This window comes from Xenopus tropicalis, chromosome 2 (genome assembly GCF_000004195.4).
Source record: "Xenopus tropicalis strain Nigerian chromosome 2, UCB_Xtro_10.0, whole genome shotgun sequence".
NCBI classification, from domain to species: Eukaryota; Metazoa; Chordata; class Amphibia; order Anura; family Pipidae; genus Xenopus; species Xenopus tropicalis.
Window position 1 is genome coordinate 176736149 of NC_030678.2, and position 27414 is coordinate 176763562.

Consider the following 27414-nt stretch of genomic DNA (forward strand, 5'->3'; position numbering starts at 1 on the left):
CCTGGAGACTGGGTGAAACCAAGCAAAACAGCAGAGCTTACAATTGATCTGACAGTTACACTGAGCTTCACTCCAGGTAAGTGCCCTTTCTTTACACTATTATACACACTTACACACACTTAGAGCACACATATTAGAACAAGTTTTGTTTAATTTTGCACACGTTAGCGCACTTTTATACACTCATATACACACACACACTGTCACACAACGTTTAGATGGGTACACACATGTATACACAAACACACACAAACACATTTTTTTTTACTTATTTATTTTACCCCTTTGTATTTGTTTTTTCCCTAAAAACTGTTTATTTTGACAGCCTGACTATTGGATCAGATATTCTGACCACTAATTACGCTGTTGTGTGACTTATTTTGCTGTTTCACTAATTTGCACAATATTTGTGGTTTTATTGCATTTTTATCCCTGTATTAGTGTTCCTGATCTGTTTTTTAGCTTCGCTTTGCCATGTGGTACTTTGGTGTAGAAAAATAACTTTACCTATTTTAAATTCATCAGAATGTCTATTTTCCAAAAACATATGGGTTTCTGGGGTGGGGGTACTTTTTTGTAGCTTTATCCCAAATATAATGATGTAAATGTGTTGATTTTGCAGGAGCTGAAATGACAGTACATATGGGGGTTCCCATTGGGCCCCTACATGCCACATACTTAGCTAAACCTATACATATTGGGCATCAAACTGTTCAGGGGACCCCTGGCGTTCATATTTAGGGGGTTTATCTGGTTACTTTATGGCCTGTAGGAGATCAGATTCTATAGACTGGAAGCTTTGAAGCGATTTTTCAAAAAATTCACATATTTTGATAAAAACCAATAAGTTTAGGAAAGCATTGTGACTTGGTAGTTTGGAGCAGACAGACAGTTCTACCTATTCTGGATTCCCCACAATCTGCTCTTTCCAAAAATGTATGTATATTATGGAAAATTAGATTTTTTCATTATTTAGAAGCCTATATCTTGTTACAGAATTGAAATTCTACCATATATTGAAACCTTAGGTTGTCCTGAAAAAAACAATATATAGTTTTCCTGGGTAAACTAAAAGTCCCCCCAAGCTAAGGCCCCTAAATTGAAAGAGCGCAAAATGTTCAAAAACAAGTTATATATATAGCAATACAAGTTCCGCTTTGACCAAAATGGCTGGCAGTAAAAGGGTTAAACAGCCCCCCTAGTTATATAGGGCTTGGGGCAAGCAGCAGGCTGTAACCCTGAGTGTTTCAGTCAGTCGGTTAGGATACACCAACCGCCAATATGCAGAAGACAAGATTACGAAAAAACATGCTACAAGTGGGAGGAGGAAGGATAGCTCAGCGGGTAGGGAGACTGCCTTACACCGATGGGCCGTGAGTTCGATTCCCGCCTGGGAGCCCTGCCTACATCAATGGGGCTCAGCTCTGATTGGGTGGGTAGGGACGGTATCAGAATTGAGCCCCAGTGTAAGCAAGAGCCCCCAGGGCAGGAGTCTAACTCAGGACCCATTGATGTAAGGCACCCGCCCCACTGGGCCCCTTACCTTGTGACCCTGGACAGAGTCACTTAACCTCATAATGTCCCGGCAATGATGGCGCCTAGAAATGGCAAAACATTGCTGTCCTTTTAATTACTGGCTACATTCACATTTCCCCACAAATCCTCTTTTTTGCATGATTTATGATGCCGGCTATTAAATTGTCCCTGTCACAGTGTCTATGGCAGCTGGAAGCAACTGTCACAGGGAAAATCCCTTTCTCATCACTGGCAATAAGAAGCCAATTGATAGGGGAGCTGAGCTACAGCGCAGGGCCAATGGGGATACATGGAAATAATCATAGAACAGAAGAATCTACACTGGGGAGCTGATAGGAGAGTAATGGAGATATTTTCTGAGCAGTATAAGAGTGCCCAGCTGGTATATAATACAGGAGATATCCTCTGGGTGCTATCTGTTACCCCCTGCTGGTATATGGTACAGGAGAATCACCCTACTTCTATGCATTATCAGTAACCCTTCAGCCAGTATAGAGTTCAGCAGGGGGGGGTACTAACCATTTAAATGCGCTCCTGGGCCCTGGCACTTGTGGCCCCCGTTTGGCCGCATATTTCCCTCATACACAGTGACGCTTTATAAGGAGAATCTCCCAACTGCAGCCGTCCGTTCTCTTGCGCTTCCAATTCCAACCATCAGAATGGCGCTGTAAGCACCTTAGTACCTGGATAGGTACTAACCAGGTACTAAGCAAAGTGCTTTGGGGGGAAGGGGGTGTAAGGGGGTACATTATCCCTTATAATACATGAGTGATACTCAGAGTTCCCTGTATAACTCAGCCTGCAGCCTTGTGCCTTTATATGGGGGGCACAGAACCCCTCAGTGACTGCTAATATCCTTATCATTTACAGTAGGGGGTACATTATCCCTTATAATACATGAGTGATACTCAGAGTTCCCTGTATAACTCAGCCTGCAGCCTTGTGCCTTTATATGGGGGGCACAGAACCCCTCAGTGACTGCTAATATCCTTATCATTTACAGTAGGGGGTACATTATCCCTTATAATACATGAGTGATACTCAGAGTTCCCTGTATAACTCAGCCTGCAGCCTTGTGCCTTTATATGGGGGGCACAGAACCCCTCAGTGACTTGTGATATCCTTATCATTTACAGTAGGGGGTTGGAGTTGTAATTGAAATTGGAATTGATAGGCGGTTGATATTCAGCCCAACGTGCCAGTAGCACAGGGGCCCCATACATGGCTGGTATGAGCTACTAACTCGGGCTCTTCAAACATAGCAGCTGATTGGGCAGTGTATGGGGCCCTTGGAGGGGCAGATATCTATTGGGCAGATTTGCAAATCCCATTGGGCGAGGTCTGACCTGATTCACTATTTGACTATAGGTTACATTGTGGCTATCAAGTGTCTGAAAGGGCTCCGACCCCTGTGTCTCTATGGTGATGCCAAACCATTTGTTCCCCTGTAGGCAGCCAATCACATCCCAGTATGAGCAGCACCCCTGTATATACCCCAGCACCCCTGTATATACCCCAGCACACCCCTGTATATACCCCAGCACCCCCCTGTATATCCCCCAGCACCCCCCTGTATATCCCCCAGCACCCCTGTATATACCCCAGCACCCCTGTATATACCCCAGCACACCCCTGTATATACCCCAGCACACCCCTGTATATCCCCCAGCACCCCTGTAAATACCCCAGCACCCCTGTAAATACCCCAGCACCCCCCTGTATATACCCCAGCACACCCCTGTATATACCCCAGCACACCCCTGTATATACCCCAGCACACCCCTGTATATACCCAGCACACCCCTGTATATACCCCAGCACACCCCTGTATATACCCCAGCACACTCCTGTATATACCCCAGCACACCCCTGTATATACCCCAGCACACCCCTGTATATACCCCCAGCACACCCCTGTATATACCCCAGCACACCCCTGTATATACCCCAGCACACCCCTGTATATACCCCAGCACACCCCTGTATATACCCCAGCACACCCCTGTATATCCCCCAGCACCCCTGTAAATACCCCAGCACACCCCTGTATATACCCCAGCACCCCTGTAAATACCCCAGCACCTCTGTATATCCCCCAGCACACCCCTGTATATCCCCCAGCACACCCCTGTATATACCCCAGCACCCTGTATATACCCCAGCACCCCTGTATATACCCCAGCACCCCTGTATATACCCCAGCACACCCCTGTATATACCCCAGCACACCCCTGTATATACCCCAGCACACCCCTGTATATCCCCCAGCACCCCTGTATATCCCCCAGCACCCCTGTAAATACCCAGCACACCCCTGTAAATACCCCAGCACCCCTGTATATCCCCCAGCACACCCCTGTATATCCCCCAGCACCCCTGTAAATACCCCAGCACACCCCTGTAAATACCCCAGCACACCCCTGTATATCCCCAGCACCCCTGTAAATACCCCAGCACACCCCTGTAAATACCCCAGCACCCCTGTATATCCCCCAGCACACCCCTGTATATCCCCCAGCACACCCCTGTATATCCCCCAGCACCCCTGTATATCCCCCAGCACCCGTGTAAATACCCCAGCACACCCCTGTAAATACCCCAGCACCCCTGTATATCCCCAGCACCCCTGTATATCCCCCAGCACCCCTGTATATCCCCCAGCACCCCTGTATATACCCCAGCACCCCTGTATATCCCCCAGCACCCCTGTAAATACCCCAGCACCCCCCTGTATATACCCCAGCACCCCTGTATATCCCCCAGCACCCCTGTATATACCCCAATAACCCCTGTAAATACCCCAGCACCCCTGTATATACCCCAAGACCCCTGTATATCCCCCAGCACCCCTGTATATACCCCAGCACCCCTGTATATCCCCCAGCACCCCTGTAATACCCCAGCACCCCCCTGTATATACCCCAGCACCCCTGTATATCCCCCAGCACCCCTGTATATCCCCCAGCACCCCTGTATATACCCCAATAACCCCTGTATATCCCCCAGCACCCCTGTATATCCCCCAGCACCCCTGTATATCCCCCAGCACCCCTGTATATACCCCAATAACCCCTGTATATCCCCCAGCACCCCTGTATATACCCCAATAACCCCTGTATATCCCCCAGCACCCCTGTATATACCCCAATAACCCCTGTATATCCCCCAGCACCCCTGTATATCCCCCAGCACCCCTGTATATCCCCCAATACCCCCCTGTGCCACACCTACCCTCTCTCCCATACTCACTGGTTACTCAGAGACAGAAGTCAGCGCTGTTTCAGGTCGTAAAATACTTCTATGCAGTTGGTCAGTTGAGTCCAACACAGGGACCGCGTTTGCTCATTAGGGACAGGCAGCTGAGGCAGACACCAATTTACACCTACACTGTAAGCAATTGCAGCTAATGGACTACCATTCCCAGCATCCTCCAATAGCCCTGGGGCTGAAGATGACCTAAATTCTCTCACAATGATCAATGCCGGGAAGCAGCTGTGATGCGAGTTTAATTTCAAGCCCCTGGAAGCATAATTGGCCGGTAGAAAACTCACTTTTTTACAAAGCACTCTCCCTTCGCACACACGCATGCGCACTAAACTCCTAGCGGTTTCCCTCGGAACTGTCTGCGCATGTGCCTGTAGATCAGACTGGAACAGCTGATCCCGACGGCGAAGTGAGCGCCCTCTGGTGTGCGCATGCGTAGTGCAGCGGCTGAGGCAGAAGCGCTGTCGGGCAGCCCGCACCGTGCACTGAGCAACACCATGGGGGAGACCGGAGGGGACGTCAACTCCAATCTGCTCATCCCCAGCTCCACCGGGGAGCCCGAACTCGACCTCGCCGTATGGCAGTGGCTGCGCTGGGATAAGGTGAGGGCAAGTGATTGCCTATGGATATCTGTGTGTAGTGTTCCCCTGGCACCGGTGTGGGACAGTTATACCCCTATGGGTTGTAATGGTAACCCTGCCATTGGCTGCAGTGGGACGGGGGGGCCATATAGTTATATAATGTATATATATATATGTGTGTGTGCAGCAGCCCCCTGGCACCGGTGTGGGACAGTTATACCCCTAAGGATTATAATGATAACAGTAACAGTGGGGTAAGTGGGGGGCATATAGCTATATAATATAAATATAATATGGATGTATATCTGGGCAGCCCCCTGGTACCTGTGTGGGACGGGCTGGGATCAGGGGGGGTACAAATAATGTGTATGTGCCCAGCCAATCAGGTCAGTATATAATATGGCCCATCCCAATGCCCACACTACATGCCAGGCTTGGGTTATGGTACCGTGGGGTCGGTGCTTCTTAACCCCTTGTTTCCCTGGCGCCCCCCCTAGGCAGATACTGAGTATAACGCCTGGTCTCTATAGCAAATCTGTCTGTCTCTTTGCAAACAAACAGCTTGTTTACTTTCTGTGTGTGAGCCGGAGCGTTCCATTATCCCTTATTTGCATCATGCGTTACCTGCACAGGTGCGTGGCTCACACGCGTGTGGAAATGTACACTGAGTGCCCTGGGACACGTGTTGCCTCCTGTATAGACTATAGGAGAGGTGGCCCCCTGACTTCTTATAGCCGCCAGTGCTGCCTTTTATGCCCCGCCAGTTACTAATTGGACTTTGGTATCTGCCTCTGGCCTCCCTGGGGGGCTTGCAGCAGTGACTGGGGGTTATTGGCCTGACAACCAAGGGTGTTTGCTCCCCTAGATACCCCTACTAGCCAAGGTTGTCCTGTTTCCTGTCCTAGGTGGTCCTGGAGGCTGGCGGGGGGAGGACTGACCAAAGTTTGGACCAACAAGGGAGGCTAACAAGCACTGCAGCACTGCTCTAGTGGCTACTGATCTTTGTTAAACAGTTGCCCGACATTTGACCATTTCTCTCATTGTGAGTGTTGTGGGCTGTGGCTGTGTCTGTGGCTTATTGTGTATGGGGGGGGGGTCCCATAATCTTCTGAAGTCACCCATAGGCCTTCATGTATTACTAATTAATAATTAACCAATTACGAGAGTTGTTATTACCTGGCACTTGTCCCACCATTTCCCACTGGAATATTGCGTTCCATCTGCGAATTTGGCTGGGGTCTCCTCATCCGAGCAATCATGGCTGCCCCCGCTGATAAACAGAAATGTACAGTAGATAAGGCTCTAGGTGGAACAGCCTGAGAGGGAATGAAGCCTACAGTGAGCCTTACGTTCCTGCCCTGGCAGTGCCCGAGATACATGGAATGGCACATGATGCCCCTCACCCTGGCACCCATATTCTTAGTGGCCCCTTTTTCATGCAAAACTTGCTTTTTGCCCCTTTGCTATAAACCCCCTCTATGTGCACATCAATCACTGTCTGCCACGGGGGGGGGGTCCGATTAGAGTTGCATGCTGGGAGCTGTTGTAAGGATTCAGTAGGGTGCCATGTGGGGGGGCTTTAATCCATAAATGCTCTGCGTGACGTCATTGTAATCTCAGGATCTGTTCCCAGGCCTTCGGTCGAGATCTAGTGCCACAGAGGCAGAGGGATTTGCTGTGTGTGTCGGGGGGGGGGGGGGGGGGGTTGGCAATACACATAGTAGTGATGTACGGCCTGGCCCGATACCCGCGGGTTTGGGTCAACTTTGGCACATCACTTGACCTAAAACTCGCTGTTCAGTCCTGTAGTAAATAAGCAAAAAGAAAGGGGGGCAGGGACAGCCTGGGGTGCTCTTAATCTGCCACTGGTAGGGGGTATTTTGGGCACCTCTATATAATAACTGTACATATAACATTAAGGCTAATGGTAATAGTGTTGGCTATGGGTTGCTATGGTTGCTATGGGTAACTGCACGTAGCAAACTTAGGGTCTTTTATTAAAAAAGTGATTGACCCCCTAAAAGGGGTTGCTTACTTTCAAGTTAACCTTTAGTATGACGTAGAGAGGGATATTCTGAAACAATTTGCAATTGGTCTTCATTTTTTATTGTTTGTAGTTTTTTAGTTATTTCATTTTCAATCCAGCAGCTCTCTAGTTTGGAGTTTCAGCAGCTACGTGGTTGCTAGAGTCCAAGCTACCTTAGCAACCAGGGAGTGGTTTGGATGAGAGACTCATATATAAGTAGGAGAGGGGCTGAATAGAAAGATAAGGAATAAAAAGTAACAATAACAATAAAACTGGAGCCTCACAGAGCAATAGGGTTTGGCTGCCGGGGTCAGTGACCCCCATTTAAAAGCTGGAAAAAGTCAGAAGAAGGCAAATAATTAAAAAACTGTAACAAATAAATAATGAAGACCAATTGAAAAGTTGCTTAGAATAGGTAATTCTATAACTTAGAGGTGAACTTCCCCTTTAAAATAAAATAGGGCAGCTTCTCCTCCAAGACATGCAGGTTGGCTAAGGTTTCCGGCCCCATTGTGGGCTCGGCTGGCAGACGCCGGGCTATGAATTGTTTATGGGCCAAGCCAGGAGGATCCGTGGTACCTGATAGCCGCACACCTGGAGGGATCTATTATATATACACGGGGGTTCTGGCGGTTCTGACCCACGAGCGAATGTTAAATTCATTATCTCCATCTGTCTCGTTTATGACTGAGCTGGCACCGGCAGAGAACATTGAGTTCTTCCCCCTCTCCCCTTCCAACAGGGCCCTGCTGCTCGTTTGTAATTATGTATTTAACGAGTCAAGTCCTTCTGCTTCTTATCTCAATCTCCTTGTTCTACTTCGTTCTCTTAAAGGGACAGCGACCTGTTACGGGCGCTAGAGCCGCCGACAAAGCGCATTGCGCGTGGCCGCGGAGAGTTTTGTATCCTCATTAATTGGAAGTTCACCTTCCAATTAACTTTTAGTATGATGTAGAGCGTAATATTCTGAGACAGTTTGCAATTGGTCTTCATTTTTTTATTATTTGTATTTTTTTAGCTATGTAACTTTTTGTTCAGCAGCTCTCTAGTTTGGAATTTCAGCAGCTATCTGGTTGCTAGGGTCCACATTATCTAAGCAACCAGGGAGTGCTTTGAATGAGAAGCTTGTATATCAACAGGAGAGGGGCTGAATAGAAAGATAAGGAATAAAAAGTAACAATAAAACTGGAGCCTCACAGAGCAATAGGGTTTGGCTGCCGGGGTCAGTGACCCCCATTTGAAAGCTGCAAAGAGGCAGAAGAGGAAGGGAAATAGTTCAAAAACCATAAAAAATAAATAATAAAGACCAACTGAAAAGTTGCACTTTTTGGTACTTCAGGAATTCTATTAATAACGACCTGTTAATTAGCCTAGCAGGGACACGTGACCTCAAACCACTGCCCCATTTGTAGGTAAAAGGAGATGTGTGCCCATCAATTAACTTGTATTGTCTTGTAGATGGGGCTCATTTGCACAACTATGCAGTTGGTCTTCAATCTGTGTGTGTGACTTTTATTTTGAAACACAGCCTTTACTTCATCCTTGTAAATGACTCTCGAAAGCAAATAATCTGTTAATCTGCTCCCTTATTAATGTGTTAATTTAATTTTCTTCTATCCTATTGTAATTAATTATACACCCGACTGCAGCCTGGAACTATAGCGGGGTGACTGTTACCCCAATGTTTCTATATATCTGTAACCTTGTTATGGGCTAAGGGGGCCCAGCCTGAAGGCCAGTTAGGGGGGGATTTGGGGTGAGTGCTTATTTGTGCCCTGGGTACCCCTGGAACTATAGCAGGGTGACTGTTACCCCAATGTTTCTATATATCTGTAACCTTGTTATGGGCTAAGGGGGCCCAGCCTGAAGGCCAGTTAGGGGGGGATTTGGGGTGAGTGCTTATTTGTGCCCTGGGTACCCCTGGAACTATAGCGGGTGACTGTTACCCCAATGTTTCTATATATCTGTAACCTTGTTATGGGCTAAGGGGGCCCAGCCTGAAGGCCAGTTAGGGGGGATTTGGGGTGAGTGCTTATTTGTGCCCTGGGTACCCCTGGAACTATAGCGGGGTGCCTGTTACCCCAATGTTTCTATATATCTGTAACCTTGTTATGGGCTAAGGGGGCCCAGCCTGAAGGCCAGTTAGGGGGGGATTTGGGGTGAGTGCTTATTTGTGCCCTGGGTACCCCTGGAACTATAGCGGGGTGACTGTTACCCCAATGTTTCTATATATCTGTAACCTTGTTATGGGCTAAGGGGGCCCAGCCTGAAGGCCAGTTAGGGGGGGATTTGGGGTGAGTGCTTATTTGTGCCCTGGGTACCCCTGGAACTATAGTGGGGTGACTGTTACCCCAATGTTTCTATATATCTGTAACCTTGTTATGGGCTAAGGGGGCCCAGCCTGAAGGCCAGTTAGGGGGGGATTTGGGGTGAGTGCTTATTTGTGCCCTGGGTACCCCTGGAACTATAGTGGGGTGACTGTTACCCCAATGTTTCTATATATCTGTAACCTTGTTATGGGCTAAGGGGGCCCAGCCTGAAGGCCAGTTAGGGGGGGATTTGGGGTGAGTGCTTATTTGTGCCCTGGGTACCCCTGGAACTATAGTGGGGTGACTGTTACCCCAATGTTTCTATATATCTGTAACCTTGTTATGGGCTAAGGGGGCCCAGCCTGAAGGCCAGTTAGGGGGGGATTTGGGGTGAGTGCTTATTTGTGCCCTGGGTACCCCTGGAACTATAGTGGGGTGACTGTTACCCCAATGTTTCTATATATCTGTAACCTTGTTATGGGCTAAGGGGGCCCAGCCTGAAGGCCAGTTAGGGGGGGATTTGGGGTGAGTGCTTATTTGTGCCCTGGGTACCCCTGGAACTATAGCAGGGTGACTGTTACCCCAATGTTTCTATATATCTGTAACCTTGTTATGGGCTAAGGGGGCCCAGCCTGAAGGCCAGTTAGGGGGGGATTTGGGGTGAGTGCTTATGTGTGCCCTGGGTACCCCTGGAACTATAGGGGTAGGGGCTGAGACTGAGCAGTAAAGCCCAGGGATACAGTTTTCGTGCATCGATTGGTTCTGCCTGTACCCAGAGGCCTGTATTGATCAGTCTGTATCCTGCATTGATTGCTCCTGCCCATAACTGTATATATATAGCTGATAGCGGTGCGGCTGTACCGGGCCCATTTGGCACAGCAGAGAGCTTGCTGGGAGTTGGCCGACCCCTAGTTTGGAAATATCACACGGATTCATGTTTCGGATGCCTCACGCTCTATTAACTCACTGATCCAATAACTGACAGACAGCCGCTCGCACTTAGCCCTGGAGAGGAGAATGTATGAGTGACCTTAGGGTTATTTGCCCTTTATTGTGTCTGCTCAGGGTGTAGGCCGGGGGCATGGGGGCCGGGGGTATGGGGGCCAGCGCTTGCTAACGTTTATGCTTCTGTTCATGGTAAGCCGTGGCTTGTTAGCTGGAACTCCGAGCAACCCTTCACTCTTAAGGGGAAGTTGAGCAACAGCGGAAGAACCACAACTAGAAGCTTTAAATAATACAGAGGAGTTTTGCCTTTAAGCTAACGTTTAGTATGTTATAGCATGGCCTAAACAACTATTCAGTTGGTCTTTTGTTTTTATAATTATTTGCTTTTTCCAACATTCAAATGGCAACCAAAACCTATTGCTCTGTGAGGCTCCAGTTTTATTCTTATTGTTACTTTGTGTAACTTTCTTTTCTATTCAGTCCTTCTCCTATTCATACATCCATACAGGTATGGGATCCATTATCCGGAAACCTGTTATCCAGAAAGCTCCGAATTACGGAAAGCCCATCTCCCATAGACTCCATTTTAATAAAATAATTGAGATTTTTAAAATTGATTTCCTTTTTCTCTGTAATAATAAAACAGTACCTGTACTTGATCCCAACTAAGATATAATTACCCCTTATTGGGGCAGAACAGCCCTATTGGGTTTATTTCATGGTTAAATGATTCCCTTTTCTCTGTAATAATAAAACAGTACCTGTACTTGATCCCAACTAAGATATAATTACCCCTTATTGGGGCAGAACAGCCCTATTGGGTTTATTTCATGGTTAAATGATTCCCTTTTCTCTGTAATAATAAAACAGTACCTGTACTTGATCCCAACTAAGATATAATTACCCCTTATTGGGGCAGAACAGCCCTATTGGGTTTATTTCATGGTTAAATGATTCCCTTTTCTCTGTAATAATAAAACAGTACCTGTACTTGATCCCAACTAAGATATAATTACCCCTTATTGGGGCAGAACAGCCCTATTGGGTTTATTTCATGGTTAAATGATTCCCTTTTCTCTGTAATAATAAAACAGTACCTGTACTTGATCCCAACTAAGATATAATTACCCCTTATTGGGGCAGAACAGCCCTATTGGGTTTATTTAATGGTTAAATGATTCCCTTTTCTCTGTAATAATAAAACAGTACCTGTACTTGATCCCAACTAAGATATAATTACCCCTTATTGGGGGCAGAACAGCCCTATTGGGTTTATTTCATGGTTAAATGATTCCCTTTTCTCTGTAATAATAAAACAGTACCTGTACTTGATCCCAACTAAGATATAATTACCCCTTATTGGGGCAGAACAGCCCTATTGGGTTTATTTCATGGTTAAATGATTCCCTTTTCTCTGTAATAATAAAACAGTACCTGTACTTGATCCCAACTAAGATATAATTACCCCTTATTGGGGGCAGAACAGCCCTATTGGGTTTATTTCATGGTTAAATGATTCCCTTTTCTCTGTAATAATAAAACAGTACCTGTACTTGATCCCAACTAAGATATAATTACCCCTTATTGGGGCAGAACAGCCCTATTGGGTTTATTTAATGGTTAAATGATTCCCTTTTCTCTGTAATAATAAAACAGTACCTGTACTTGATCCCAACTAAGATATAATTACCCCTTATTGGGGCAGAACAGCCCTATTGGGTTTATTTCATGGTTAAATGATTCCCTTTTCTCTGTAATAATAAAACAGTACCTGTACTTGATCCCAACTAAGATATAATTACCCCTTATTGGGGGCAGAACAGCCCTATTGGGTTTATTTCATGGTTAAATGATTCCCTTTTCTCTGTAATAATAAAACAGTACCTGTACTTGATCCCAACTAAGATATAATTACCCCTTATTGGGGCAGAACAGCCCTATTGGGTTTATTTAATGGTTAAATGATTCCCTTTTCTCTGTAATAATAAAACAGTACCTGTACTTGATCCCAACTAAGATATAATTACCCCTTATTGGGGGCAGAACAATCCTGTTGAGTTTAATTAATGTTTTATTGATTTTTTTAATAGACTTAAGTTATGAAGACCCCTTATATGGAATACCCTTTGTCCTGAGCATTCTGGGTAACGGGTCCTATACCTGTACCATTCTCTGATGTAAACCATCTCCTGGTTGCTAAGGTAACTTGGAACCTAGCAACCAGATAACTATTTAAACTCCTGAAAATATTTCAGCAATTTGAGTTTACCCTTTAATTACCATAACCGTTCCAGGGCAGAATCCAGAGGAACCCACACAGACAGAACACACACGTTGCCCTAACTGGAATTGAACCTGTGACCTGACTATTTTACTGCAATAAGAACCGTTTCCCTTTTGATTGACAGAATCCAAAGACGAAAGCCCAGATAGAGACGTTGCTACGGAATGGGAAGAACAAGGAGCTCCGCGAGCGTCTGTGCTGCCGAATGTCCTTTGGCACCGCCGGTCTGCGCTCCGCCATGGGCGCCGGGTTCAGCTGCATCAATGATCTGACCATTATACAGACCTCCCAGGTAAGTGGCACGGCCGGGGCAACCCCTGGATAGCGGCTGTGAACCTCATACAGTGGCTTTATGTTCCTCTGTAGGGCAAGGCAAGTGTTAATTGGGCTCAGTGGTCCCTATGGGGCTGTAACCATGGCAACAGATGCCAACCCTGAGCACAGAAAAACAATACATCCAGGGTTAATGGCTTCTCCCCTTGGGCACAGCACAGACTACGATCAGTTAACCCCTGCCTTGCTGTGCAGTGTATATATATATATATATATATATGTACTCTAAGTGTATATAAAGAGCTACTTATGTACACAGCACTGTATGGTAGGACAATAAATTAATTCAACTGGGGGTTATTACAATAATAGATAAATACAAAGTAGGATAATAAATACAAGGTACAGTTGCTATAGGTTAAGAATCAAAGAGGCGATAGAGAAATAGAGGACAATAGAGGATAGAGGTGCCTGCCCCGTAAAGCTTACAATCTAATCTGATTGCCCAAACCCTGCTGGGGGCAGGAGGTTTCCATTAAACAGTGACAACGGGCATGGACGGGCACATCGCGGCTCAACCCAACGTTACTCAGTTATTACTGGGCTACAAATCCCACAATAATGTAACATATAATGAAGCTTGGGGCATGCTGGGAGCTGTAGTCCAGCAACATCAGGGCTGTATTCTTAAAGCAATATTGCCCAATAAAACTTTCCCCCAAATCCCCACAGCCAGCGACTGCTTTAACATGCGAAAAATCCTCCAATGAGAATCCCAGCTGATGTGAGTAAATCCGGCTCCCTGTTCTCTGTTCCTGCAATTGGAGTTGGGAGCAATAAGCACAGTTTCCCAGCACTGAACAAGTCTGTCCCTTTATCCCCATGTCTGATTCCTGTGCCATATAATGAGGGGAGAAAATGCCATCATTATCTCTATATGTAAGGTACCAGCAAGGGGCCTGACACAGTGCTGGGAATCAGCATTCTCACTGGGCAGTTCTTTTGCATTTATAATCAACTTATTTATCAGTACAATTCTCATTGGGGAATTTCCTTGCATCTATAATGATGGTTTTTGGCAACTTCTATAGCAACACTTAGTTTGCCACTGGGCCGTTTATAGGAGCTGACTGTTTGCCTCAGTGTAGCTGTTGACTTCTGTCCAAGGTGCTGATCCGCAGTACCAGCCTAGAAACGCCCAGACGCCTCTCCCTGCACCCACACCCTCCGGCAATTTCTTTGCTTACTTTGCTCTTCACATTGACATTCCCTATCTCCAGGTTTGTGAATTAAAAAGCACTTTGTTTACCCTTTAATTATCGGCACTGTATCGAGGCAGAACGCTTAAGTGCCGCTGTCATATCGGACGCTCGGCGCTTCTTTTCCGTGTAATTAGTCTGAGCAAAGGTTGAATCAAGCAAAAGGCAAATAAAGTCAGTAAGTGCGAGGCTCTGATTATCTAGTGATTCATTTATTATTGCAGCCCCAAATTCTTCTGTTAAAGTGGTGGGTTCACCTTTAAATTAACTGTTAGTATGCCATAGAGAGTGATATTTTGAGACAAATTGCAGTTGGTCTTCATTTTTTTATGATTTGTGGGTTTTTGAGTTATTTAGCTTTTAAAGTAGCAGCTCTCCAGTTTGGAATTTCAGTAGCTATCTGGTTGCTAGGGAGCAGATTACCCTAGAAACCAGGCATTGCTTTGAAAGAGAGACTGGAATATGAATAGGGGAGGGGCTGAATAGAAAGATAAGGAATAAAAAGTAACAATAAAACTGGAGCCTCACAGAGCAATAGGGTTTGGCTGCCGGGGTCAGTGACCCCCATTTGAAAGCTGAGGAGAGGCAGAAGAAGGTAAATAATTAAACTATAAAAAAGAAAAAAAAAGACCAATTGGAAAGCTGTTTAGAATTGGTCATTCATCTTTGTTATGGGAGAGCCGGGGAGAGACAAGCTGAGGCGTATCTGCCCCACTGCGTGTCTGTGCCACATTAATCACTGTGTGTGTTTCTTTATTTGCTATATATACATGGCTCCGCCCACAGGGATCAGCGGGTGTGAGCGGGGGCTTATTAATCTTAATAAACTGACACGGGTTTCATCTGAACAAACATTATCCCCCCCGACAATATCGGCACCTTTAGGCAAGTACAGTGTGCCTGCAGCCTTGTGCCTTTATATGGGGGGCACAGAACCCCTCAGTGACTGCTAATATCCTTATCATTTATAGTAGGGGGTACATTATCCCTTATAATACATGAGTGATACTCAGAGTTCCCTGTATAACTCAGCCTGCAGCCTTGTGCCTTTATATGGGGGGCACAGAACCCCTCAGTGACTGCTAATATCCTTATCATTTATAGTAGGGGGTACATTATCCCTTATAATACATGAGTGATACTCAGAGTTCCCTGTATAACTCAGCCTGCAGCCTTGTGCCTTTATATGGGGGGCACAGAACCCCTCAGTGACTGCTAATATCCTTATCATTTATAGTAGGGGGTACATTATCCCTTATAATACATGAGTGATACTCAGAGTTCCCTGTATAACTCAGCCTGCAGCCTTGTGCCTTTATATGGGCACAGAACCCCTCAGTGACTGCTAATATCCTTATCATTTACAGTAGGGGGTACATTATCCCTTATAATACATGAGTGATACTCAGAGTTCCCTGTATAACTCAGCCTGCAGCCTTGTGCCTTTATATGGGCACAGAACCCCTCAGTGACTGCTAATATCCTTATCATTTACAGTAGGGGGTACATTATCCCTTATAATACATGAGTGATACTCAGAGTTCCCTGTATAACTCAGCCTGCAGCCTTGTGCCTTTATATGGGGGGCACAGAACCCCTCAGTGACTGCTAATATCCTTATCATTTACAGTAGGGGGTACATTATCCCTTATAATACATGAGTGATACTCAGAGTTCCCTGTATAACTCAGCCTGCAGCCTTGTGCCTTTATATGGGGGGCACAGAGCCCCTCAGTGACTGCTAATATCCTTATCATTTACAGTAGGGGGTACATTATCCCTTATAATACATGAGTGATACTCAGAGTTCCCTGTATAACTCAGCCTGCAGCCTTGTGCCTTTATATGGGGGGCACAGAGCCCCTCAGTGACTGCTAATATCCTTATCATTTACAGTAGGGGGTACATTATCCCTTATAATACATGAGTGATACTCAGAGTTCCCTGTATAACTCAGCCTGCAGCCTTGTGCCTTTATATGGGGGGCACAGAGCCCCTCAGTGACTGCTAATATCCTTATCATTTACAGTAGGGGGTACATTATCCCTTATAATACATGAGTGATACTCAGAGTTCCCTGTATAACTCAGCCTGCAGCCTTGTGCCTTTATATGGGGGGCACAGAGCCCCTCAGTGACTGCTAATATCCTTATCATTTACAGTAGGGGGTACATTATCCCTTATAATACATGAGTGATACTCAGAGTTCCCTGTATAACTCAGCCTGCAGCCTTGTGCCTTTATATGGGGGGCACAGAGCCCCTCAGTGACTGCTAATATCCTTATCATTTACAGTAGGGGGTACATTATCCCTTATAATACATGAGTGATACTCAGAGTTCCCTGTATAACTCAGCCTGCAGCCTTGTGCCTTTATATGGGGGGCACAGAGCCCCTCAGTGACTGCTAATATCCTTATCATTTACAGTAGGGGGTACATTACCCTTATAATACAGAGCCGTAAGGGGAGGGCGGTGTATGGGAATGAGGAATGCAGGAACGTGAGCCAGTAGAGCCCCATGCAGGGAGAGCCTGCTCGCCACGTGCTGCCTTTGTTTTGGACGCCTGGCAGGAGCATTGGACCAATAGCAGCGCAGATTGCACAAGAGGGAGGAGACTTTCATGGAAATGACTTGGCAGAGCCTCAGGATTATGAGCAAAACACCGAGCTGCATCTGTTCATCACAGATTCCTTCCTTTCTGAAATATGAGCAAATTCCTGGGAATTAGGTTCAATTTAGCCTTTGGCATATTCTGTATTTTTCTGATGGAGTCGCTCAGCCCTTTTCTATTTTTTTAGTGTGACGTAGACTTTTCCCAGAATCCCCTGTGAGCCAGGAGTACTGCAATTGTAGCCAATGCAATGTAGCCAGTAACATGAGAGGGTTAAAGGGGATATAAACCCAGCCATGATGCTGCCCCACGGCGCCCCCTAGTTTTGCTATAGAAGTTGCCAAAAACCATCATTATAGATGCAAGGAAATTCCCCAATGAGAATTGTACTGATAAATAAGTTGATTATAAATGCAAAAGAACTGCCCAGTGAGAATGCTGATTCCCAGCACTGTGTCAGGCCCCTTGCTGGTACCTTACATATAGAGATAATGATGGCATTTTCTCCCCTCATTATATGGCACAGGAATCAGACATGGGGATAAAGGGACAGACTTGTTCAGTGCTGGGAAACTGTGCTTATTGCTCCCAACTCCAATTGCAGGAACAGAGAACAGGGAGCCGGATTTACTCACATCAGCTGGGATTCTCATTGGAGGATTTTTCGCATGTTAAAGCTGTCGCTGGCTGTGGGGATTTGGGGGAAAGTTTTATTGGGCAATATTGCTTTAAGAATACAGCCCTGATGTTGCTGGACTACAGCTCCCAGCATGCCCCAAGCTTCATTATATGTTACATTATTGTGGGATTTGTAGCCCAGTAACAACTGAGTAACGTTGGGTTGAGCCGCGCTGGGCAGCAGGGTTTGTATCCCCTTTAATATTTGTGGCCCCTGGTTAAAGCTGTGTATTGTTGCAGGGAATGTACCACTACCTTGAGAGGAGTTTCCCCGATCTGAAGAAGAGAGGCCTTGTGATTGGCTATGACACGCGAGGCCAAGTGACCAGTAACAGCAGCAGTATAAGGTACGGGCCCCTATGGATTCGCCACCACTCCCATCACAGAGCAGCAATTGCACCTCACAAGTGCCCCCTCTGGTGAAATTGTCTGAACCGCCCTAGGGCAGCCGAGGCCTCTGCATATAATAATAAACCCTCTGGTAAATCAGAACCACTGGGGGTCCTTTATAAAGACTGGGCAAATTTGCCCCTAGGCAGCAACCCAGGGCAATAAGGTATTTGCTTTCACTGCTCATGGATGAAAGAAAGCTAACTGCTGATTGGTTGCTATAGGTTCCTACCCTGGGGCAAATTTGCCCAATGTTTGTAAATGAGCCCCATTGTGTATGTGGGGCCAGCAGGTTACCCAGCACTTGCACAGTAACAGAGTGACATTGTGGGATGAGAGAGAACCCTGATTCAAGAGCTTACAATCTAACATTATAGACTGAAGGCTAATGAGTGTATGGGACAGATAAACAAATCTAAGAGTTCCCAGCACTAACATGCACAGGTTTGGGCAGGGCGGGTTCCAGTAGGAACTGGATGAGTCCCAGTTTGCACTGGGGGCTGTGGGAGATGAGGCCCTGCAGGGATTGGCCAGCGCTGGCTTCCTCCCCCCCCCCCCCCCCCCCCACCCTGTAACATTTCTATTCTGTGTTATTAAAGGTTTGCCAAGCTGAGCGCCGCCGTGTTTCTGAGCAGGGGGGTCCCGGTACAGCTCTTCTCCAGATACGTCCCCACTCCTTTCGTGGTACGTCTGCCTTCTGGAGGCGGTGGGTGGATTATTGTGGGAGATTATTGGCTGTAAATGTGGGCGGGTACATTAAATAGGCGCAATCTTGAGCCCATTTGCACTAGAAACCTCCTGATGTATGTGACTGAATCCAGCCAATCCCCTTCCCAATTCAGTGCTCTGATTCTCTGTACTTCCTGCTCCTGGGCTGCTCTCTTTCCCATGGTCAGGCAGGAACCCCCCTCCCGGGTAAGTGAATACAATCTCCCCCCAGTACTTACCCAGGTACAGAGCTCTGATTCTCTGTACTTCCTGCTCCTGGGCTGCTCTCTTTCCCATGGTCAGACAGGAACCTCCCCCTGGGTAAGTGAATCCAATCTCCCCCCAGTACTTACCCAGGTACAGAGCTCTGATTCTCTGTACTTCCTGCTCCTGGGCTGCTCTCTTTCCCATGGTCAGGCAGGAACCTCCCCCTGGGTAAGTGAATCCAATCTCCCCCCAGTACTTACCCAGGTACAGAGCTCTGAGTCTCTGTACTTCTTGCTCCTGGGCTGCTCTCTTTCCCATGGTCAGGCAGGAACCTCCCCCAGTAACCAACACACTGGTTCAGTTGATTTCCTGCTTTTTTGGGGGAGCATCAACAAAATCCCATTTCTCGGCCCAATGAGATAGTGGAAGCCCCAACCACCTATTTTATTCAGGCCCGTGCCCCAGCAGTTGCCTGACCATGGGGAAGAGAACAACCCCAGAGCAGAAGGGGGAAAGAGTGGATTTATTTGACAAGGTTGCTTTGGGAATTAGTGTCAGTGTGGGCAGATTGTTTAACCATTGCTGTGCTGGACTGTAACCCTGATGCCTGGGCAGACCAGGGAAACGCTGGGGTATATAGTTCAGTCGGCTCCTATTGCTCGTTGCAGCCCTACGCGGTGCAGAAACTGGGGGCAGTCGCCGGGGTCATGGTCACAGCGTCGCACAATCGCAAGGAGGACAATGGGTTTAAGGTGAGTGCCCACTTACATCTGTGCTGAACCAGGAACCAAGCAATGGAACAGCTTTCATTTGAACCCTGCCCCCCCCCCCCCGTAGGTGTATTGGGAAAACGGGGCGCAGATCACATCACCCCATGACAAGGAAATCCTGAAGTGCATCGAGCAGCACGCAGAGCCCTGGGACGAGTCCTGGCAGGAGAATCTGCCCGACAGCAGCCCCCTGGCCAGGGACCCCCTGGAGGAGATAACCAGGAGTTACATGGAGGAGCTGCAGTCTCTCTGCTTCCACAGGTAACTGTCACTCTAAACTGTCACTTAAATATCACTAGTCATGTGACATGTCTATCTGCCTTACTGTTTAACTGTCACTCTAAACTGTCACTTGAATATCACTGACGTGTCTATCTGCCTTACTGTGAAACTGTCACTTGAATATCACTGACGTGTCTATCTGCCTTACTATGTAACTGTCACTCTAAACTGTCACTTGAATATCACTAGTCATGTGACACGTTTATCTTCCTTACTGTGTAACTGTCACTCTAAACTGTCACTTGAATATCACTAGTCATGTGACACGTCTATCTTCCTTACTGTGTAACTGCCACTTATCTGTCACTCGAATATCACTGACGTGTCTATCTGCCTTACTATGTAACTGTCACTCGAAACTGTCGCTTGAATATCACTAGTCATATGACGCGTCTATCTGCCTTACTTTGTAACTATGTCGCTTTTGGCATTGGCCAATCAAATTCCACCTCTGACGTCCCGTTTGCAGGCACATTAATATGAAGACACCCCTAAAGTTTGTTCATAGCTCCTTTCATGGCGTAGGCCATGATTACGTTCAGGGAGCGTTCAGAGTCTTCGGCTTCAGCCCCCCAATTCCGGTTCCCGAACAAAAAGATCCCGATCCCGACTTCTCCACAGTCAAGTGCCCAAATCCGGAGGAAGGCGAATGCGTTCTGGTAATAATGTCCCTCTTAACCTTTCCATGTGGGTCCGAAGTAAAAGCTGGGGATTGGGGGGCTGCAGCTCTGGGGTCAAGTAGTTTGGGGTACATATACGGGAGCTCGGTGCCATCTTGGATCTTGTTAGGCCATCTTTGGTGTGTCAGTGGCACTGCACGTGCTCACAGAGAACAGGGAGCCAGATTTACTCACATCAGCTGGGATTCTCATTGGAGGATTTTTTGCATGTTAAAGCTGTCGCTGGCTGGGTTTATATCCCCTTTAGAATGCCCATATATTAGCAGGGCCAGCAGCCAACCCCCAAAACATCAGTTTCATTAGTGGGGGAATTTGCTGGGCACTGACTGTTGGCTAGGGGCGAGTGATGGTTCATGAGTGGAGACTGATTCAATGTTATTGTGCCGGGCTGTCTGCCCCTCAGTGCTGGCACAGTGACACTCACGTGAATGCTTCTGCCCCATCCAGGAGCTGTCTCTCAGGCTGGCAGAGAAGGAAGGTGCCCGGGTGGTGGTGGCAACTGACCCAGATGCCGACAGACTGGCAGTTGCTGAATTGCAGGACATGTACGGAGTTTCTGTTTGGCTCGGCCCTTTATTCCAGCAGGTTCTGTTTTATTGCCCCGATACAGATCTAAGGACAAGGGGAATGTCCTGTCCAATGGCAGCCTGTGCTCCTTCCTTTGTTTCCTGGCTGTAGCATTTAACCTCTGCCTGGTTGCTGTGCTTAGTGACCCTAGCAACCAGACAGTGGTTTAACAGGGGGCCTTAGCAGGAAGAGAAGCATTTAACTATTTTTATGGGTTTTCCTTTTTTTATAGTCCCTAGTTGGTATAAAAAACATACAATGTAAAGATAAATAGCAATAATAAAGTCACTCCCACCCAATAGAATGAGGCCCAATACATGAGAATAAAGATCCTCCTCTTTCTATTGGATAAGAATAGGGATAGAGATTGGGTGAAAGCCAAGGGACTAGTTATTGTGCTTTATTATTAGGTTTAATTAGCTGTGTGGGTGATGCCCAATTCCCCGGGGGGGGGGGGCTATTAAGTGACTCCGGGCTGGTATGTTACAGGGGCCGCTGGAAGGTCTTCACTGGGAATGAACTGGCGGCGCTGCTGGGATGGTGGATGTTCTACTGCTGGGATAAGTCCTGCCCCGATAGGTCCGACGTGAGGGATGTCTGTATGCTGGCAACCACTGTGTCCTCCAGTATCCTGCGCGCTATTGCCAACAAGGAGGGCTTCCACTTTGAGGTAAGTACTCAACTCGGTAAGGCACAGGGAACTCTCTCACTCATGTATTATAAGGGATAATGTACCCCCTACTGTAAATGATAAGGATATTAGCAGTCACTGAGGGGTTCTGTGCCCCCCATATAAAGGCACAAGGCTGCAGGCTGAGTTATACAGGGAACTCTGAGTATCACTCATGTATTATAAGGGATAATGTACCCCCTACTGTAAATGATAAGGATATTAGCAGTCACTGAGGGGTTCTGTGCCCCCCATATAAAGGCACAAGGCTGCAGGCTGAGTTATACAGGGAACTCTGAGTATCACTCATGTATTATAAGGGATACTGTACCCCCTACTGTAAATGATAAGGATATTAGCAGTCACTGAGGGGTTCTGTGCCCCCCATATAAAGGCACAAGGCTGCAGGCTGAGTTATACAGGGAACTCTGAGTATCACTCATGTATTATAAGGGATAATGTACCCCCTACTGTAAATGATAAGGATATTAGCAGTCACTGAGGGGTTCTGTGCCCCCCATATAAAGGCACAAGGCTGCAGGCTATACAGGTTATTACTAAGCCTCTATAACTGATTGCTTTTGTTCCATTACAGGAAACCCTTCCTGGATTTAAATGGATCGGAAACAGAGTGAAAAGTCTCCTGGATGAGGGGAAGACGGTCGTATTTGCATTTGAGGAATCTATAGGTAAAGCCGTATGTAACTGTATGTATAGATGGAGGGCAGGCCCACTCATAAACCCACTTACATGTTATGCGCATCCATCTGAAAACCACAAGTAGTGTAGCCATTAATGTGAGGGGCAAGTGGTATAAAGGCCACAGATAATCAAAGTTCCCAGTTTGATGCTATAGACTGCCCAACACTATAAGATTTCTATATTAATTATTAAAGGGGATATAAACCCTGCTGCCCAGCGCGGCTCAACCCAACATTACTCAGTTGTTACTGGGCTACAAATCCCACAATAATGTAACATATAATGAAGCTTGGGGCATGCTGGGAGCTGTAGTCCAGCAACATCAGGGCTGTATTCTTAAAGCAATATTGCCCAATAAAACTTTCCCCCAAATCCCCACAGCCAGCGACTGCTTTAACATGCGAAAAATCCTCCAATGAGAATCCCAGCTGATGTGAGTAAATCCGGCTCCCTGTTCTCTGTTCCTGCAATTGGAGTTGGGAGCAATAAGCACAGTTTCCCAGCACTGAACAAGTCTGTCCCTTTATCCCCATGTCTGATTCCTGTGCCATATAATGAGGGGAGAAAATGCCATCATTATCTCTATATGTAAGGTACCAGCAAGGGGCCTGACACAGTGCTGGGAATCAGCATTCTCACTGGGCAGTTCTTTTGCATTTATAATCAACTTATTTATCAGTACAATTCTCATTGGGGAATTTCCTTGCATCTATAATGATGGTTTTTGGCAACTTCTATAGCAAAACTAGGGGGCGCCGTGGGGCAGCATCATGGCTGGGTTTGTATCCCCTTTAATGATTGATTTACTGCTCTGCCCTATGGGAGCCTCAGACCCTTTTAATGTACAATTGGCATTGGCTGTTTCTCTCAGGCTTCATGTGCGGAACCTCGGTGCCGGACAAAGATGGCGTGAGTGCGGCTGTGGTTGTGGCGGAAATGGCCGCCTTTCTGGACAGTAACAACGTGACTATGGAGCAGCAGCTGGAGAGTCTGTATGAAACGTAAGGAGACACAGGGTTTCCTCCCTTTGGTGCCATTTATGGTTCTGATGCTAAGTGTATCTGAGAACCTCTGCCATAAAGCAAGTTACCAACGCTGTAAATTATTTTTGTTTCTATTGTGACTTTTCCCAGATATGGTTATCACATTTCAAAGACCTCCTATTTCTTGTGCTACGACCCCGCGACAATCAGAAGGATATTTGAGCGCCTGCGGAACTACAACGGGCCAAAGAGATACCCAGAGTTCTGTGGGCCCTACGGCATCCTGCACGTTCGGGATGTGACCACCGGCTACGACAGCAGCCAACTGAATAAGAAATCTGTATGTCTGATGTTCTTAAAGGGAAAGTTCACCTTCAGCTTAACTTTTAGTTATAGAATGGCCTATTCTTAGCAACTTTTCAATTGGTCTTTGTTATTATTTATTTTTTTTATACTTTTTGGATTATTTGCCTCCTTCTTCTGCCTCTTTCCAGCTTTTAAATGGGGGTCACTGACCCCGGCAGCCAAACCCTATTGCTCTGTGAGGCTCCAGTTTTATTGTTATTGTTACTTTTTATTCCTTATCATTATATTCAGCCCCTCCCCTATTCATATACCAGTCTCTCTTTCAAGTCTTGGCCTGGTTGTTGGGTTAAATTGGACCCTAGCAACCAGATTGTGGCTTAAATTCCAAACCGGAGAGCTGCTGAACATAAAGGAAAATAACTCAAAATTGCAAATAATAAAAAAAATGAAGACCAACTGCAAATTGTCTCAGAATAGCACTCTCTACATCATACTAAAAGTTAATTGAAATGCTAACTACCCGTTTAATGTATCTGTTGCAGCGAGTTACTTGCCATTGGTTGGTTCTAATGACTGACCCAAATGCCCCTATTGATGCACCTACGTAGATACTGACTTTGTTCCACTGGGCTCTCCCAATGCGCAGGTTCTGCCGGTCAGTAAGAGCAGCCAGATGGTCACCTTCAGCTTTCAGAACGGCTGTGTCGCCACCCTGAGAACCAGCGGCACTGAGCCCAAGATAAAGTACTATGCCGAGATGTGTGGGACCCCAGGCCAAGGGTAAGTCACACACCAGTCTGTAAAGGGGATACAAACCCTGCTGCCCAGCGCGGCTCAACCCAATGTTACTCAGTTGTTACTGGGCTACAAATCCCACAATAATGTAACATATAATGAAGCTTGGGGCATGCTGGGAGCTGTAGTCCAGCAACATCAGGGCTGTATTCTTAAAGCAATATTGCCCAATAAAACTTTCCCCCAAATCCCCACAGCCAGCGACTGCTTTAACATGCGAAAAATCCTCCAATGAGAATCCCAGCTGATGTGAGTAAATCCGGCTCCCTGTTCTCTGTTCCTGCAATTGGAGTTGGGAGCAATAAGCACAGTTTCCCAGCACTGAACAAGTCTGTCCCTTTATCCCCATGTCTGATTCCTGTGCCATATAATGAGGGGAGAAAATGCCATCATTATCTCTATATGTAAGGTACCAGCAAGGGGCCTGACACAGTGCTGGGAATCAGCATTCTCACTGGGCAGTTCTTTTGCATTTATAATCAACTTATTTATCAGTACAATTCTCATTGGGGAATTTCCTTGCATCTATAATGATGGTTTTTGGCAGCTCCTATAGCAAAACTAGGGGGCGCCGTGGGGCAGCATCATGGCTGGGTTTATCCCCGTTAACAGGCTGGCCCTATGTAATTATTTGTGTTTCCAAGCAGCCAATGGGAATAGCAGCTGTGTGCACATGACTGATCTTTGCCTGTTGTTTTCCCCCTAGAGAAAAGTCTTTCTTGGAAGAGGAGCTGAAAAAGGTCATTGACGCCCTAGTGGAGAATTTCCTGGAACCCAGCAGGAACGGCCTGATCTGCCGCTGTGTGTAAGGGCGTCGTCTCCCCAAGTAATGGCGGCTGCACCTTACACAATACGACATTGAGACAGAGATAACCAAAAACCAAGCAGTGTGGCTTTCCTATAGGGTGTCCCAACCACTGCCCGCAGGAATGTACCTGCTCCTCACTGGGCGGCCCATAATGCCATGCGCGGGGCACTTTATAAGCTAAAGAGTGATTGGAGGGGAATTTCTACCCACAATCCTCCTATATCGCTCGTTTTCTATTTGTCTGGTTTTTTTTGACCAAATCATTTCCGACATCTTGTTTAAGGCGCTTGATGTTCTATATCCGTTGCACTAAGCCTTAGGAGCGGCGTTGCCGGGGGCCTCATTGCTCTCCCCGTCCTATTCGATGGCGCGGGGGGGGGCAAGAGATTACCAAATAGTTACATTTCTGATCTGTGTCTTTCTGTTTTGCCTGTTTCATGTTAATTTATTAGTTTTTTTTTTTTTATACATTTTATATGATGTATAAATATTCTGTACAGGAGCCCCGCCTCCTCTCTGTTTTTTTTTTCCCGTATTGCATGCGTTTATATAGAAATATTTCACCGACCGAGAAGGGTTGGGATGGAAATGCATTTGGTTTTGCCGTAGCAATAGCATTGGTTTGTATAGATAACGAGTGTAACAATAATTACTCGATTTGCGCGTCGTTCTTAAAGACACAGGCGCGTTTTGAACTTTGGAATTGCGAAGACAATGATGTAGATATTATTATAGGGATGCCGGGGGTTGTTCCCGAACACGTAATGGAGCCGGTGCTGGTGTGGGTCACAGACGCACTGTTAGCAACCACTTAGCAACCAATCAGAGAATTGCATTATTAATGCAATTCTCTGATTGGTTGCTTGGGCTGACTGTGGCGGTAAATACGCCCCAGTAATTGGGGTTTCCGGAACGTGGCTGAACAATCTCCGGCGTTGCTTTAAGGAGACTGTAGAACATATAGAGTATTATTACTGTTTGTCATTTCTGTGTTGTTTCCGACTCAGTAGTCAGAAGTGTCTACACAGAGGGTACAGACCACTACAAGTAGCAATTTACTACTGGCTGGGGCCATATAAGCAGTGGAATTGCCCCACGTGGCCCTAGCCAACTTGGCTACAGATGGAATATACATTGAGGCTTAAATGGGTGGAGCTGGGTAAGCCATTTTGAGCTCACAGCGGAAGTACCCACAAGTGATTGGCTGCTTTACAGTGGGTGTTGCCATTGCTTGTTAAGCCCCGCCTATGCAGAGCTGTGTGAGTTCCCCCACAGCCTTTCCGTATTCTCCATCCTGTGTCCCTGATGATTCTCTCTGGGGCGGGTAAGTGGCCAAGGGGACTGGTAAAGTACCTCCCTGGGTGCAGAAGAGCATTTCAAGGTTTATTATAGTGATTTCTCATTGGGGGGTGACTGCTCCTCCTTATTTCATATTAAAAGTATAATATTATGGGGATCCTGTTACCCCAGTGTGTGTGGTATACCAGACTGCCCCCAGAGGCACAGCCCCACTCTCAGCATTAATATAGGCCTTAATTAAGAAGTTGGCAGTATGGCTGCCAAAAGCTGCACCAATAAACCTGTTGATTTAATCACTTCACATGGCAGGTAAGTGACCCTGTGTAGGTCAGAGGGAGGGACTTCATTGCTCTGTAAAGGAACTGCTGTTAAAGGAGAAGGAAAGGTACAAACTCAGTAGCTTTATAAGAAAGGTCTGTGTAAATACAGCCATAAGCACTCACAGAGTCCTCTGCCAAAAGAAACAGGATTTCTTGTCT

At 46.6% G+C, this 27414-nt stretch overlaps 1 protein-coding gene across 2 annotated transcripts; it reads left to right on the top strand.

Moving 5' to 3' along the window:
• Positions 1 to 54: 54 nt before the first annotated feature.
• On the top strand, positions 55 to 27062 carry pgm2l1 (phosphoglucomutase 2-like 1). Of its 2 annotated transcripts, none has more exons than XM_031897400.1 (14): positions 55 to 76; positions 13070 to 13237; positions 18009 to 18115; positions 18758 to 18842; positions 19742 to 19825; positions 19911 to 20104; positions 20595 to 20784; positions 21253 to 21350; positions 21862 to 22042; positions 22638 to 22731; positions 23616 to 23745; positions 23878 to 24067; positions 24680 to 24813; positions 25535 to 27062. In XM_031897400.1, the coding sequence occupies exons 2-14, from the start codon at positions 13151 to 13153 to the stop codon at positions 25635 to 25637; spliced, it is 1677 nt and encodes a 558-aa protein (XP_031753260.1). In that variant the 5' UTR covers positions 55 to 76; positions 13070 to 13150; the 3' UTR covers positions 25638 to 27062. The 2 variants fall into 2 exon arrangements, with proteins under 2 accessions (XP_031753260.1, XP_002943713.3); XM_002943667.5 differs by lacking the exon at positions 55 to 76 and adding an exon at positions 5131 to 5402.
• The last annotated feature ends 352 nt before the right edge of the window (positions 27063 to 27414 follow it).